This window comes from Elephas maximus, chromosome 15 (assembly GCF_024166365.1).
Source record: "Elephas maximus indicus isolate mEleMax1 chromosome 15, mEleMax1 primary haplotype, whole genome shotgun sequence".
NCBI lineage: Eukaryota > Metazoa > Chordata > Mammalia > Proboscidea > Elephantidae > Elephas > Elephas maximus.
In genome coordinates, this window is record NC_064833.1 from 13,143,770 (window position 1) to 13,161,297 (window position 17,528).

At 41.2% G+C, this 17,528-nt stretch overlaps 1 protein-coding gene across 2 annotated transcripts in view; it reads left to right on the top strand.

The window, feature by feature from the left end:
• Nucleotides 1-17,528, top strand: part of ASAP1 (ArfGAP with SH3 domain, ankyrin repeat and PH domain 1) — a 362,131-nt gene that overhangs the window by 209,995 nt on the left and 134,608 nt on the right. For both annotated transcript variants that reach the window (XM_049853747.1, XM_049853748.1), the window contains exon 4: nucleotides 1,860-1,932. In XM_049853747.1, coding sequence (XP_049709704.1) covers nucleotides 1,860-1,932 — 73 coding nt within the window. The remainder of the gene's footprint in view (nucleotides 1-1,859; nucleotides 1,933-17,528) is intronic.

A 17,528-nucleotide genomic window follows, 5' to 3' on the forward strand; every position in this document is an offset into this window, starting at 1 on the left:
AATTATTAGTATTAATTTTTTTAAATGTTCTTGCTAATGCAGGTCATCAAAGTATAGGGCTGTTGGATTAAATCTCTTTCATGAGTGCTTGTTTGCACTTAACATGCATTGCTTTCTTTCCCTCTGACGCTCCTGGCAGCATAAACATCTTATATTTTCTTAACTCAGATTTCTCTCTGAAAACTGGTGGATAGTCCTCCCTGTGATGGCATGCTCTACTTTTAGCTTTAATTCATGACAGATATCATTGCAGTGCAGAATTGGATGTTCAGGAGGTCAGGTTCTGTTGTCAAAGACCTGGGTTCAATTCCTGCTCTGCCACCCTGGACATTTCAGCCTTTCTAAGCCTCTTGTTCCCTCATCAGTAAAACACATATAGTAATAGCACTAATTTCATAGGGGTTTGTGAGAATTAAGGGAGAAAATCCATGTAAACCTCTTAGCACCATGATTCATACTAAAAAAAAAAAAAAAAAATTTGTTTTCTTCCTTCTTTAAAGTACAAATCTTAAATATTATCTGTTCCCTGAAGCTATCTTGTAAAACAGTATTTCCTTAAGTGTGGTGGTACATGAGATGCTGGGAGATATTAAACAGGACAGGAGCCAATTGAAAATGATAGCTCCAGCTGAGCCACGTGTTTAGAGTGGCAGGAGAGACCAATATCCCAAAAGGAGGGGAACAAGAGGTTCCTGCTGCCATTGCAGTCACCACTTCCATACTTTTTCACTCCCTGGGGTGACCTTCACAGAAGTACTTAACCTCTGTGCAGTTCCATGTTGTCCTCTGAAGCTCTGAGTTTTCCATGATATAATGGATGGAGGAGCACTTTAATGTTTTTTTGTGTGTTTTTTTTTTTAACATATACAAGTTCATTATTTTTACTGTTACTGCTCATGCCCCCCAAATCTTGACACACCATCCAGGAACCTCAGACCCGCGAGGAAGCAGAGAGGGCCTTAAAGTGATTTGAAGAAGTTGGTTCAGCATGCTTTGTATATATGTTGAATACACCGTATGTCTAGCACAACTTTTGTTCCTCCTTTTTAAACTGTTTTTGAAGTGTAATACACATACAGAAAGGAGTATATGTCCTGACTGTACGGTGAGATGAGTTTTCACAAACTGAACACAATTGTGTGTCCAGCACCCGGATTAAGAATCAACCGTGGCACCCCCTTAGAAGCCCGCTCCTTGTAGCACAAGTAGATTGATGTACAAGATGTACTGATTCATCTTCTAAGAAATCATTCAAGAGCATTACCAGTATCATGGTAGCATTTTCCAGGCTGTGCTTTTTAGTAAGAGATTTTTTTAAATACAACTTCCATTATGTTATAGTTACATAATGTTTAACACTAAAAAGGAATCCTCGATTTTAAAAGTGTTGTGAAAAACGTCTTCTGGTCATTCTTACTTATAACGTCCCCTTAAATGTTTTCTTCCTAACTGAAAATGCCAGTAAACGGTGTGTTTTGTTTCCTGGGTATTGTGTCATTTGTCTTATGTTTGCCTTCCTCCCTTACTAGGCTGAAAACTCGTTGAGAGATGGAAACATCTCTGAATTCTTTGGGATCGTGCATTTGCTTTCCTATCCACGCCTTAGCATGCTGACTGACTGGCCACCGTGTAGTCCATTTCCCCTGACACTGAGGGGCTTTTTGCTTTCGTAGAGTGACTTTGCACTTACCCTAAAAGTATGACTCATCAAATTCTGGATAGTCCCACTCTGAAGTGTTTCACTATTAATAAATAGGGTAGATTGCTGTACAGAAGAACAAAACAAATACCATTATGCCGTTTTTCAATTTACCAGATTTTCTAACATCATGTTTTTTCCTGTTTGTTTTCTCTTCTAGGCTCTCGACCAAGATAGAACAGCCTTACAGAAAGTGAAGAAGTCTGTAAAAGCAATATATAATTCTGGTCAAGGTAAGCCCTCACCAAAACAGATAACATGAATTGTAAATAATGGCTGCAGATTTTTCTCTGTTGTTTGTTAGATGGTAAGTTTATGGAGTACTTGATACAAATGGAAAAGTAAATAGATCAAAGAAATTCAGTTTCCTCTTTTTTCTCTGCCTCTGTTTCCAAAGGAAAGAGAAAAAAATACTATTTGCAGTATATTTTTTAAAACTTACTCTTTTTTAAAAAATTCTGATAAAAATATATATAACAAAACATTTGCCAATTCAGCATTTTTTACACGTACAATTCAGTGACATTGGGTTATGTTTTTTCATGTTGGACAACCATCATCATTATCCTTTTCCGGAATATTCCATCGCCATTAACAGAAACAGTGCCCCCTAGGCAATGAGTTCCCCACTCCCTCCCTTCTACCCCTGATACCCACTAATAAGCTTTAATCTCCGTACATTCACCTACCTCCTATAAGCAGGATCATACAGTATTTGTCCTTTTGTGAGTGATGATTTCACTGCTGCATAGTATTTTCAAGGTTCATCCATGTCATAAAAAAAAAAAAAAAAAATTTTTTTTTTAATATTTTCAAGGTTCGTCCATGTCATAGCATGTAATAAAGACTTCATTTCACTTTATGGCTGAGTAATATTCCATTTTGTGTATACACCACATTTTGTTTATCCATTCATCTGTTGATGGACTTTTAGGTTGTTTCCACCTTTTGCTATTGTGAGTAAGTGCCACGGTGAACATTGGTGTATAGGTTTCTGTTTGTATTCCTACTTGCAATGGATTTATTATACATCTAAAAACTTAATAGATTTATAGGTAATTTTGTCACAAGTCCCATGAGGTATTTAAAATTCCTTTGTGTAGTTGGTCAGCCCGTAATTCGGTTAAGCACTTGGGGATCTTGTCCTGCTTGGAGACCAAAATATATTGTCAGTGAGTAGGAAGGAACAGATTAAATTAAGATAAACAATTGGTAACCACAAAATTGTAGGCTCCACTGCCCAAGGGAAGGAGAGGCGTGGAAACATGAATGGGTTTTAAGGCCTCTGATTCATATCTTCCGTTATTGTCCTTGCAGTAGCAGCTCCCTTACCCGAGGGTCAGTTCTTTAAGAAGTCAGCTGTCTATAACATGACCGAAAACTCAGGAGGAGAAGGCAGCAGAGTATCAGGAAAGAGAACCAGCTTTGAAGTTGGACAGATGTGGGTTTGAATCCTTGCTGTGCTACTTACTAGCAACGTGACCTTGAACTAGTTACTTTACTTTTAAAACTAGAATAGTGGTAGTTCTCTCAAAGGGTTGTTGATGGAATTTAATAAGCCAGTGGTACAACTGGTTAATTAATGAGCTTGGCCGCTAACTAAAAGATTGGAGGCTCAAGTCTACCCAGAGGCACCTTGGAAGAAGGGCCTGGTGCGACAGGAGGCCTCCATGAGTCGGAGTGAACTTGACAGAAACTGGTTGGTTTAATAAGTATAAAGGGCCTACCACATCACGGGAGTTCAATAAGTGGTAGTTGCTTTTAATTTTATCGTCTTAAAATTATGGAGCTGAAAGCAACATAGAACATGGCAACACTCAACCCTCAGACACTTTATGCCCTCCCCTCCCGCACCATCATAGCTGGCAATCACTGGTCTAACTAAACTGGAGATCAAATAGTCTCTTATCTTCCTTAAAAGCCTAGGCCTTAAAACACTCCATATAATCTTAATTGTTAATACATTCCCACCCTGATGCCTTGATGACTCTAATTTCTTTATATCCGATAAAATACTAATGTCTAATTACTGTAGACAAATGACAGTTGTCTAGTTATGTATTGACGAAGTGTTGTTTTAAGTCTTGGCTTAAATTATATACCTTATTTATAACTTCTACCCTTAGCTCCATTTTTTTTTTATTAACTTTTATTAAGCTTCAAGTGAACGTTTACAAATCCAATCAGTCTGTCACATATAAGTTTACATACATCTTACTCCGTACTCCCACCTGCTCTTCCCCTATTGAGTCAGCCCTTTCAGTCTCTCCTTTCGTGACAATTTTGCCAGCTTCCCTCTCTATCCTCCCATCCCCCCTCCAGACAAGAGCTGCCAACACACTCTCAAGTGTCCACCTGATATAATTAGCTCTTCATCAGCATCTCTCTCCCACCCGCTGACCAGTCCCTTTCATGTCTGATGAGTTGTCTTCGGGGATGGCTCCCGTCCTGTGCCGACAGAAGGTCTGGGGAGCATGGCCGCCGGGATTCCTCTAGTCCCTTAGGTCCATTTTAATGGACTCCCACAATGTACAAGGCCCTTTATAGCTGTTAGCTCTTTGGCAAGGCAGGTGGAATACCTAGCTAGTAGGTGCCGCGAGGGGAGCTTCTGAGGTTCTGTTGTTCTATTTCTTGATTTTTATTTATTTATTTTTTTGTGGTTACATGGTTATATTAACTTTTTGATAACTCATCAAATGCTACTTTTCTGTATGTATATATGTTATGCACCAATAAAAGTGTATTTCAAATGTACATACAAGCACGTTCACTGAAGCGTTGATTATCATTTGGAAAAATGAAAGGACATCGTGCTTGATAAACTGGAAGATCAGTGAAAAAGGGAAGGACCCTCGATGAGATGGATTGACACAGTGGCTCCAACAGTAGGCTCAAGGGTAACAGTGATCATGAAGATGGTGCAGGACCGGGCAGTGTCTTGTGTTGTACATAGGGTCACTATGGGCCGGAACCCACTCAGCAGCACCTAACAACAACAACGTAACTATTAAGCAGTTTAAAAAAAAGCTCAAGCGGTATAGCTCCTAACCTAGTAATATGAATCTTAACTCTGTCACTACTTGTTAAAGTCAAATAAGTTACTGAACTTCATGAGTCTTAACTTCCCTCACCATAAAATACTACCTAATTTGTAGGGTACTGTGGCAGGAGGAAGAGGTTGCCCCTGAATGTGTGTAAGGTGGAGTGTTCAAGGACTGTATGCAGACTTTGGTTGCCATTTCCTCCAGTCAGTTGTATTCCCTTATGGATGGGAGCCACGGCTAAGTTAGCTTTGAATCCCCCAGCCTAGAGTACGGGTTCTCCTCTGTGCTTCCTCCTAGGTCTGTGCTACCCAGTGAGAGCCTCTACTCATATATGGCTATTTAAATTTTAATTAATTAAATTAAAAATTCAGTTCCCAGTCCTACTAGCTACACTTCAGGCACTCAATGGCCACATGTAACTAGTGACTGCCGTATTGGACAGTGCAGATAAAGAACATTTCCATCATCACAGGAACATCTTTAGGACAGTGCTTCTGTGGTGGAACGTGTATCCCCGTTGTATTGTAATTGCTGACCAGTCTCAACTAGTCTTCCTTGCACTAGACCAGTAATCCTCAACCTTGACTGTTCACTGAAGTCATCTTAAAAAAAAAAAAGGAAGAAGAAGAAATCAGGCAATCCCAGGTATACAAAAAAAAACCCCCAAACCTGTTGACATTGAGTTGACTCATGGCAGCGCTGTAGCACAAAGTGGAACTGCCCCATATGGTTTACAAGGAGCACCTGGTGGATTCGAACTGCTGACCCGGTAGCAGCTGTAGCTCTTAACCACTACGCCACCAAGGTTTCCATTCCTAGCTATAGGGATTTAAAAAGAATTACTGCCTAGGTGATTCTCATGTGCTTCTACAATTGAGAACTGTTGTGCTGGGTTAGGAACTCCTTGATGAGGGCTGGTTCTGCGTCTTCCATCTTTATATTTCATGTATTTCTCAACATAGTTTACTAGTTTATTCAACAGATACTTATTGAGCACGTGTAATGTGCTACTACTCTGGGTGTTAATCACATAATTAAACTGGAGTGTAGAGTAAAACCTGCAAGAGCTGGAGTCTGTAAGATGGAAACCTGTCAGAGAAGGAAAACTCAAATATTTTCCACTAATAAGAAGGGCAAGACAAGGCACAAAACTTGAAAAACTCGGAACAGCAAGGCTGTCCTGTCATGTTCCAGCTCTCACAGGTTTCACTGTATAATTAGAAACTGGTCAGTGCTATACAGGAGAGCTTATAGGATGCCAAGAGGGAGATAGCAAGAAGGATCTGAGGTAGTTTGAGGAGGGTGGTAATGGGAGCACCTCTCAGAGAAAATGGCATTCATTGGGGCTCATGCTGTACCAGATATTGTGGGTAGAAAATCGACTCGATGGCACGTAACAGCAACAGGCTAAGCCAAACAAGGCCATGAAGCAGGCACTACCATTATCCCCATTTTATGGGTGATAAAGCTGAAGCTTAGAGCCAGACTAACTTGTCCAAGATGCCATACCTAGCAGGTAAAGGAAGGGAAGACCTAGGTAATTCCATCTGTGGTGTTCACTGGTACTCAGTACTTTGTTTTCCTGGCACATAGTCTGGGGCTCAACAAGTGTTGAATGACTCACTGTTTGCTCACTGGGTAGGTACCTGGGAAGCGCTCCTTGAATGGCTGTTGAATATTCACTAATGAATATTCATGAATGAATCAATCAAATGTAACCCCCCAGCAGCCTAATCCATGGGATGACTTTGCTGGTTCCTGGCTGGCAGCCACCACAGTGGCTGTCTTGCCCGTGGTGTGGAAACATGAGTATAAACCCAGCTCCCTAAGGGCTTCTCCCAGACTCCTGGGGCCTGATAGGGTTTCTGCAGCCAGGAAGGAGTCATGCACACCCAGTGTTTGGTCAGCTTGTGTAGATTGTGGGCAGCACTATGACATTTAATTCTTAAAAAACAGCTGGATGAGTAAAACAGTGTTGTTGAGCATCTTTCCATGATACATGTTCAGTGGAATCCGAGTGGTCCCCGTCCAAGGGCTTTTGGCCTTATCCAGAGAAGCCACAAGAGGCTGCACTCTGGTATCCATTTCCCAATGTGTTTTTGTAATTTTCTTGTTTTCTCACAGTGCTTAAGTGACATGAAGCCCGTCTGATATTCTTTAACGATTTAAAAAGCATATCTGTATTTCTGGGGTGCAATTACTAGCCCCGCCTATACCTCAAGTGATGAAAGATAAAAAATACATTATTTTTACACATAAGCTTTGTCTGTATTCATTAGTAAACAGCATAGTAATAAGAGAAGTTTATTAGAAAAGCATTGTTATCTTAATGAAAGCCTTTTAGTTTGAAAATTGCTTTGAAAATTTTTTTCCCACTTGTCCTCACTGTGTATAAGGTAGGGCTTCAAACCAGTTCAGTCCAATTTGACCCCCTGCTGAGTATTTGCATTTCCACGGGTTTGAACCAGAATGAACCTCTACAAAACTCAGCCATAAGGACACTTTAAAAAAAAAAAAAAAAAGGAAAACAAAAAGCCTCAATTCCGTGAAATGGTTTGACCAAGGGAAAAATTTCCAAGCTATTAGGTTTTCCTGCATTGTTGCTAAGTTTTGAAGCCTTCACATTCTTAATCTGTGAAATATATTGTCATTTAGAAAGTTTGCTTTAGTGGTCATTTCTTTCTCACTCACTCGCTGATAACATGTTTAAAATAACTAGTACTTCATTGAGTACTGTGGAAGTTTTAAAATATGTCTGCAATTCTTTGACTTTTTTTTTTTCAAAAGATGGCATCTAGTTTCCTCTGACTTAACTGTAAGCCAAACTTAGGGACTTGCTGCTAATGACCAGAACATAGCTAAAGTGTTGCTGTGTGATTGCCAAGCCAAGTCATCAAAGAGATAGCTCCACCTGGGTCTCTTTCTCTCTTTCTGGTCATTTGCTTTGAAGGAAACCAGCTACCACGTCAGGAGGACACTCAAGCAACCCTGTGGCAAGAGGCCTTCTACCAAAAACCATCATCACTAACTTGCTAGCCTTGTGAGTGAGCAGCTTGGAAGCAAATCTACCAACCCCAGTCAAACCGTCAGATGACTGCAGTCCTAGCTGAGATCTTGCTCTCAATCCTTGTGAGACAACCAGGGCAGAACAGTAGGAGGAGAGCTGGCATTCATAGCACTTCCTTGCCTTGCAGGCATGGGTATGCGCATCCCATGGTAGGCCAGTGTGTGGCTATTAAGAAAGAAGAGCTGACTGCTTCTCTGTGCTGTACATACTCTACTTTTATACAATGGAAGAGTCCGTGGTTCATATTCATTCACCGATGTACTGAATTTGTTGTTCTACTGAAGAGTTAGTTGAGTTGAAAATGTTAATCTTTTTGAACAGATATAATAGTGTTACATGGAGCCCTCGTGGCACAGTGGTTAAGAGCTCGGCTGCTAACCAGAAAGATCAGCAGTTCAAATCCACTAGCCGTTCCTTTGAAACCCTATGGAGCAGTTCTCCTCTGCTCTGTAAGGTCACTGTGAGTCAGTATCGACTTGATGGCAACGGGTTTGTTTTTTCTTTGTTTAAGGTTCCCTAGGTGGTGTAAGGTTGGTGATTCAAACCCATCTGGGCCACTGTGGAAGAATAGGCCTGGTGATCTGCTTCTGATAAGAGTACAAGCCAAGAAAACCCATTTTGCTAATTTATCTATTTTAAGAAATAGCGCATGGTACATGGTGAAATCCAAGATTTTGAAGGTAAAGTACTAAATTCATCAGTGGATAGGAAGTGAATGTTTTTGTATCCAAGCAACTTCAGGTCACTGTAGCTACTTTTTACTTAAACATTTTCTTCAATTTGATGGCATTGTGTGAAGTGAATTGTTAAGTGGAGTTGGTAATTAATTTTGGTCTCTTTTTTTTTTTTTTTTTAGCATGGTGTTGCCTAATGCTAATTTTAATCCTTTGGTTTTCAGTAGGAGAAAATTTTTCTTAACATAGATAAGAGATAAAATAGATTAAGATTTTAATAAAAAGATAAGGACAAAATGTCAGAAGGTATGCAAAGAGCAGCTGGTCTGTGTTTAGGAAATTTCATCATTTTAGTTGATTTCCAAGTTTGTGGATAATAACCCAATTAAAAAAATTTTTTTTAATTAATGTAAGCTTGTTAGTTAAACATAATTATAAGGTTTTAGAAGTAGGAAGCTTTAGATAAAAGTATTATAAATACCTTTTGGTGGTGGTGGTGATTTGAGCAAAGTTGAAACAAACTCCTTTGGGGCTTCAGGGCATTTTGCATTCTTGTGGGTCCCTCATTACTGGTTAAGAGTTGTAAACAAATGATCAAGGAAGAGAGCTTTTTCCAAAGCAAGTTATTTTCATCCAGGAGAGCATTACACATCAAATTATGGAGGCATAAAACTGGAGGGAGTTTAAAGATTGCCTTTAGAAAATTGGAGTCTCTTTCCAGAATAATCTGAGAACTCTAGGCTTTTTAAGATGTTCCCATTTTGGGATTCAAGTCATTGGATCAGATATTCTTTTTGAAATCAGAAGCTGTTTGTGTGTGTGTATGTGTATGTTTCCTTCCTTTGTGTATCATGGAATGAGTGCTTCCAATTTTATTTAGAATAAGTTTATTTCTTAGGTACGCTTGCGTCTTACAGCAGCATAGGTCATGAGAAATTATCTCATTTTACATTTAAAAAAAAAATGAAGAGCACTCATTCTGCAACCAGTAGTTTGGGAGTTTTTTAAAACCTCAACCAACATGAACAGCGGAAATACTCTGTTAAAGGTGAGTATAAAAATGTGTTTCTCTGCCTTGATGGTTCCATTTTGGTAGAAATAATGATTAATAGTTGCTGTCGTTTGTTAAGCACATACTATGTGCTGGGTAGAGCCATTGGGGCCTTAGGTACATTTATGATGGCACTTCATCTTCTCACAGTCCTGTATGAAAGGCAACATTCTCCCTAACTTAGGGGCGAAGGAAATTGGTCATTATAATTAATTGAAAACCTTTAATCAAAACTGCAAGAAATTTCAGCCAATATTTCTTCAAGTTTTTTATTTCTTTCTGTAATCTCTTTCCTTTTTCTGGGGCGCCAGTCACATTTGTGTTAGGCTTCTAGATGCCAACCCACAGGTCGTTGGGACTCTGTTAGCCTTTATACCCTGTGCTTCAAGTTGTAGAAATTCTACTGCCCTGTCTTCAGGTTTATAGCTCATTTCTTCTGCAGTGTCCAGAAAACCTGCATTTTATTTTTTCTATTCTATTTATTCAGAATGATTAACTATTAGGAGAGGGTGGTAATAGGATGAACAAGATAATCAGCGATTGCTGCCCCCTGGGTCTTAGAGTTCTCTGTAAAGTAACATTTACCCTGGAGTTGCGTTTTATTGGAGGTTAGGTTTTAAAGCCTGTATATACGGAAAGTATTACGTGAGGTCAAAATAACCCTTGAAAATCCTTGGATGGCCCATGAATTACACTTAAAATATAAATCATTTGGTGTTTTTACAAAGTGTTGGCATTCATTTAAGGACCGTGGTATTTAAAACACACACACAGAGGAAATCTTTCAGCCAGTCACCATTGCCCAGGAAGATGCTCCCACTGTGGGCAGGTGTGGGGAGAGTAGATGGTACCATCCATCCTGTCCACCCTGGGCCACACACTCATTGAGTGGGATGGAGGGCCCCAGTGATACTTAAATTGTTCTTGCTCTTTCCTACTCTTTCAAATTTTCTAAATTTTCATAAGTAAGGGGCACAGATGTATGCTATTACTGTGGTGTTCAGTCCTTCTCAATTAGTCCTTTATTACACTGTTCCCATAATCAGGTTAATGACTACAGGTATGCTTAAAGACCACCTTTCTGCACTGAGCAGACCTTCCTTGACCATGACATTGCTAGCCTACTTTTTGGTATACCTTGCTGCCAGTGGAAACCCTGGTGGCGTAGTGATTAAGAGCTACAGCTGCTAACCAGAAGATTTGCAGTTCAAATCCACCAGGTACTCCTTGGAAACCCTATGGGACAGTTCTACTCTGTCCTTTAGGGTTGCTGTGAGTCAGAATCGGCTCGACGGCAGCGGGTTTTTGCTGCCCATTACTCCAAATTGCATCTTAACCACACTGTTGGATGGTTTCTGTCTCATCAAACTAGGGCTGTTTTTTCCTGTATAAAAAAGACGTAGCAATTAAAATGTAGAAAGACTCTGTGGAGAAATGCCAGGGCCATCGGCTTTATTTCTGTGTGTGGTGTTCTCCCAATTCTGTGAAAATCCTGCCTCCTTCTCATGGTCTCACCTGACCACATAGAGCAAATTCATCACAGCTGTTCACATAAGAAACTATCTTAAGGCAACCATGCCCAGTGATAACCACTAGAAAGCAGTCATGCATGTATTGAATTCCATTTATAGTTTGGATGTGGGCAAGAATTTTAAAGTGTCTTTTACTAGGGCTGGGGGGTTCTCTCAAGTTGCGTTTCTAGTCAGAAACATTACTGCTTATTGATTTTTTGATGTCCTGTCTGGGTATGAAAATCAAAGCAAGTTGCTATTGATTCTGAAGTGTTTTTCATTGATAGTCATGCAATAAGACAGAGCACTCGGGGAATGAGATTGAGGAAGTTGACTTTACACTGTCAGCTTGTCACTTGAATTCTTAAGACGACAGAATGTTCTCAGGTCTTTCATGTCTCAGATAACTGATCAAACGTACTTTTTTCTTTATAGAGAGTCGGAGGGTAGCGGGTATGCTCTGAAACACATGGGACTGATTGTTTTAAATGACCTGTTTTTTTTGTCATTGTGGTATTGTTATTAGTTGCTGTGAATCAATTCCGTCTCCTGTTACAGAGTAGAACTGCTCCATAGAGTTTTCTTGGCTGTAATCTTTACAAAAGTAGATCTCGAGGCCTTTCTTCCACAATGCCACTGGGTGGGTTCAGACTGCCACCGTTACGGCTAGAGGTCAAGCACAAAGCATTTGCGTGACCTGGGGACCTTTCTTTTTCTCGTTGTTGTTGTTAACTGCCGTGAAGTCGGTTCCAACTCATAGTGACCCTGAGTACAACAGAATAAAACACTGCCCAGTCCTGCCCCAGTCACACAGTCGTCGCTGTGTTTAAGGGCATTGTCGTAGCCACTGCGTCAGTCCATCTCATTGAGGGCTTTCCTCTTGTTCAGTGACCATCTACTTTTTCAAGCAGGATATCCTTATCTCCAGGGACTGGTCCCTCCTGATAACATGTCCAAAGTACGTGAGATGAAGTCTCGCCAGCCTTGCTTATAAGGGGCATTCCGGATGTACTTCTTCAAAGACAGATTTGTTTGTTCTTCTGGCAGTCCATGGTGTATTCAGTATTCTTCACTAACTTTTCTCATTATAGAAGTATATATTATTAACATGTTTGCTGTAGAAAATTCAGATGAGATAAAAGAAGCAAATGTAAATCAGCCACATTCTTTTTTAAAGCTTTTTGTTGTATATATTCTGAGTCACAAATGTGCACACTTACATGGCACTCAGCCCGTTTGTGCACTCTTAGGTCCTCATTCTCTTACCGTCCACATTCAGGTTTATACCTTTTCCAGGAATTCTGAAGGGGAGAGACTTGTTTTTGTGAATGTTCTGTGTCATCTGCAGTGAGAAGTCAGAGGAGGCCTGATGGGGAAAGAGCAGTGGGCTCCCAGGCAGGAGAGCTGGAATGGGATCTCGGCTCGGGAGGGAGCAGCTGAGTGTTTCTCGACACCACCACCAGTTACCATTGAGTCGATTCTAACTCATAGCGGCCCCGTGTGTGTCAGAGTAGAAATGTGCTCCGTAGGGTTTTCAGTGGTTGATTTCTCAGAAGTAGATTGCCAGGCCTTTTTTTCAAGGTTCCTCTGGGTGGACTCTAACCTCCAACATTTCAGTTAACAGCTGAGTGTATTAACCGTTCGCACCACCCAGGGACTCCGTTTAGTCCCTTCAGTTCTCAACACCTCAGTTTCCTTATCTTTGAAACAGATGATGATCCCTACCTTGTCTGTTGAGGAGTCCCTGGGTGGTGCATGTGGCTAAGTGCTCAACTACTAACTGAGAAGTTGGCAGTTCAAACCTGCCCAGAGGTACCTCGAAGGCAAGCCTGGTGATTTGCTTCCAAAACCCTATTGAGCAGGTCTACCCTGCAACATATGGGGTTGCATGAGTCAGTCGACTTGAAGGTAGCTGACAGCAACAACAACCCTGCCTGTTTATGACCTAGTAGTGGAGCCCAGTGGCACAGTGGTTAAGAGCTCAGCTGCTAACCAAAAGGTCACCAGTTCAAATCCACCAGCCGCTCCAGAAAACCCTGTGGGTTGCTATGAGTCGGAATCGATTCAAGGGCAACAGGTTTGGTTTGGCTTTAGTGATTATAAAATGACATGAGAATTCTTTGGTAGCCTAAAATACACTATATATACCTTAAGAGGAATTCGCGGTGTCAGACAAATACTGAATTTCACCATCGACTGACACGGGAGAGACTTGCTGCCTTTGGATCTTCCTGGTGCACATGTGCCGTTGCCCTTCCATCCAGCTCACCAGACTGTGTGCTGCTCAAGGCAAGAAGCTTTGCTTTCCAACTCAGTTAATGTTTTCCCTGTGACTCTGAACACTCCGGAATCTCTTTATCATCGAAGATAAACACAGACCTCCCTGAATCAAAAAAAAGAACTTGCAAGCCAATATTTTCAAGTCAATTTCAAGGGTTTTTGAAAACCCTGAAATAGAGTTCAGAACCATTGATTGATTAATATAAACAGTGTATTAGTACATAATATATGCATATAATGTATATAATATTAATATATAAATAACTTACTAAATAAATGAATAGGCATTTATTAGAAACCTCTACTTGAAAATGTTTTACTGACATGGCTGGATGGTCAAAAGTAGATAGGGACTGTCTGCCTGGGCCAGGTCTGTTGCTGGCTGCCTCACTTACCAGCACAAGAGCCCTGTGAGGTTTTAGTTAGTCGGTAAGTATTTTTATGAAAGGAGCCTGGTGGTGCAGTGGTTAAATGCTCAGCTGCTGAGAGGTGTGTGGTACAAACTCACCAGCCACTCCATGTGAGACAGATGTAGCAATCTGCTTCCATAAAGATTACAGCTTTGGAAACCCTATGAGGCAGCTCCGCTCTGTCCTGTGGGTTTGATATGAGTCAGAATCAACTCGAAGGCACATAACAGTAACAGACGTGTTTTATATGTAATTTATCTTCCCTTGGAAGGAGTAAGGGATGTACCCAAGGCCACATACCTAACAACCTAAATACTCCTGGTATCACAGTGGAGGCATCTGAATTAATGGTAAAATGCAGGACCCTGTTTTTTAATTATGCTTATTCGTAAGAATGAGGCACTGGTGGTTCAGTGGTAGAATTCTCGCCTTCCATGTGGGAGACCCCGGTTCAATCCCAGCCAGTGTACCTCCTGTGTAGCTACCACCCCTCTGTCGTTGGAGGCTTGTGTGTTGCTATGATGCTGAACAGGTTTCAGTGAAGCTTCCATTCTAAGATAGACTAGGAAGAAAGGCTTGGCAATCTACTTTCAAAATCAGCCAGTGAAAACCCTATCATTTGAGGTATATGGGGCTGCCATGAGTCAACAACGACACTTGGCTACCGTGGTGGTGGGTAGTCACACTGTGGGAGGCTGAAATAGGAGAGGAATCGATGGTCTCCTTTTGAGCTTTTCTTTGGGGCCTGATCTCAGAGCATTAAGATTATGTGGACAGCCATCAGCAAACCAAAGTGTCATGTGTAGTTCACTTGGCAGATAGGAATCCAAAGGGATGGATCCAGGAGAGAACATTTTTGTCTCTGCTCTAAAGGAGTGATGTTCAAGGGCTGTTTAAATGCCAAGCAATCGCCCTGTGGAACTCTGCAGGCATCTTTCCTTGGGCCTCTGTTAGTTAATGGCTTTGTCAGGGCTGCGGAAATGGGAGTGAGCATGCTGAGTTTCCTCGATGATGCCCCAGGGGCTGGGGCAGATTCTCGGGGAGGCTGTGCTGGAACCGTGAAAGAACAAACCCAAATTCAAAATGACCTTCAAAAAAGAGAGGAATGAATCATCCAGAGTGTCTTGAAGAAAGGCAATTAAAAAAGAAAAAAAAAAACTATGCACAGGGCTCCCTGCCACCGAGGACTTTATCTCCCTTAATCTTTGCAACAGACCTGTACAATGAGTGGTGCTGGGAACAGATGAGGAAACTGAGGCTCGGGAACGTGAAAATAACTTGCTCATAATCAAGTAAATGTTGTGTCCAAGCTAATGTTGCCTCTAGAAAATAGTTTGGACTCTAAATCTAGCCCTCATTCCCCAATAACATGGTGTCTGTAAAATAAAGACCAGTAGCCTGCAGAGCTGCAGATGGACGATGCTGGCTGTATGGATGGTGTAGCAAAAACGATCTGTGTCCCAATCTGATGAAGAACAGGAATGAAAAGACAGGAAAACCGGTTGCCATCAGATCAGTTTTGACTCCTGGTAACCCCATGTGCTGCAGAAAAAAACTGCATTCCATAGGGTTTTCAGTGACTGATCTTTTAGAAGGAGATTGCCAAGTCTTTCTTCTGAGGCACCTGAGTGGATTCGAACTGCCAGCCTTTTTGGTTAATAGCTGAATGCTTAACTGTTTGTGCCACCCAGGGACTCCACAAAAGGAGGGCCATGCTTTTAAAACCTTAACCTGCCTAGTTGTAGACTGAAGCTGGCGAGCTCTGGAGAGACCAAGGCCCCACTTAGTCCCTCTGTATCCCTAGACTAGGCACAAGAGGATGCTTCATAGATGCATACCAGGTGAATGAGCCAAGTAGGGATCCTTTCCCCCAGACTTGATCCTTGTTAGGACATTCTAACTTTATAGCCTCTGATGGTCCCTTCTCCTCCTCAGGTTTTTTTAAAATTAAACATTGAATGTTGTGTTGTGTTAGGTGCCATCAAGTCGGTTCCAAGTCATAGCAGCCCTGTGTACAACAGAACAAAACACTGCCCTGTCCTGCACCATCCTCATGATCATTGTTATGCTTAAGCCCATTGTTGCAGCCCCATGTCAGTTCCTCTCATTGAGGGTCTTCTGCTTTTTTGCCGACCCTCTACTTTACAAAGCATGACGTGCTTTTCCAGGGACTGGTCCCCTCTGGTACCATGTCCAAAGTATGTGAGACGAAGTCTTGCCATCCAAATACTGAACAGATGTAATAAAAGAATATTAAAAAAAAAAAAAAAGAATATTTAAAAATGGTGTGATGAAGACATGTATACTCACCATCTAGTTTAAGAAAGCCTCTCCATCACCTTTCAAAGCCCCTGTGTTCCCCCTCCAGTCGCATTCTGCTTCCCTCCCTCTTAGAGTCAAGGACTTTCTGAGTTTTGTGTTTTCCATCTATTTGGTTTTTTTTTTTTAATATAGTTTTGTTATGGTTGTAGTCCCCAAGCAATACATAATACAAATGGAATCGCACTGCAGTGTTCTTCTGTGGCTTTTCCCCCCTCAGTGTGGTGTTTCTGAGAATCATTCACGTTGTTGAAGTATACCTATAAATTAATCTTCCCTGTGATGAAGTAGTTCATTGCATGAATACACCACTGTTGGTCCCTTCTAGTGTTGGACATTCCCCTCGTTCCCTTCCACTATTACAGAAGTGTCACTGTGAACTTTTTTTTACATGCATCCTGTACATATGAGCAAGAGTATCTCTAGGATATCTACCTCAGAGTGAAACTTTGAGCCCATAGAGCATGTTCATTTTCAACCAGAAAATGCCAAATTATTTTCTAGAGTGGTACCAGTTTACACTCTCACTTGCAGTAGATGAGAATTAACACACCACATCCTCACCAACGTGATATTCTTAGAGTTTTGAATTTTTGCCAATATAATGGGTGTTATGGATTGAATTGTGTCCCTCAAAATATGTGTCGTAAATCCTAACCTCTATGCCTGTGGTTATAACCCCATTTGAGAATGGGTTTGTCTTATGTTAACGAGGCAGGATTAGTGTAGGGTGTGTTTTGAGTCAATGTTTTTTAAGATATAAAAGAAATTAAGCAAGGGACAGAAGCAGAGATGGGGAAGAGAGATGCCAAACCACATGAAGATTGCCCAGGAGCAGAAGCTAGAAGAGACAAGCGTCTTCCTCCAGAGCCGCCAGAGAGAGAAAGCCTTCCCTTATAGCCGGCACTCTGAATTTGGGCTTGTTGTAGGCTCCTAAACCGTGAGAAAGTAAATTTCTGTTTGTTAAAGCCATCCACTTGTGGCGTATCTGTTATAGCACCACTAGATAGCTAAGAGAATGAATACGTGATGATATCTCTTTATGGTTTTAATTTCCATGATTCTCAATGTGTTAGCTATCTATTGCTGTATTTAGTGACTTAATACAGCAAACATTTATAGTCTCAGAGTTTCTGAGGGTCGGAAATCTGGGAGCAGCTTAACTGTGTTGTTCTGGCTCAGGGTCTCTTACAAGTTTGTAGTCAATATGCTGGCTGTGGCTGCAGTCATCCCAGGCTTGGCTGGGGTGGAGGATCACTTCCAGGAAGGCTCACTTAGCATGTGGCTCTCCACAGCCCACACTCAAGGGGAGAGGAGTTAGGCTCCAACTCTTCAAGAGAAGAGCATCAAAGAATTTGTGGACATTTAAAAACCACTACAACTGATGACATTGAGCATGTTTTCCTATGTTAATTACTGTTTGAATGTTATTCTCCTTAAAGCCCTATTAGATATTTTGCCTACTTTTCTATT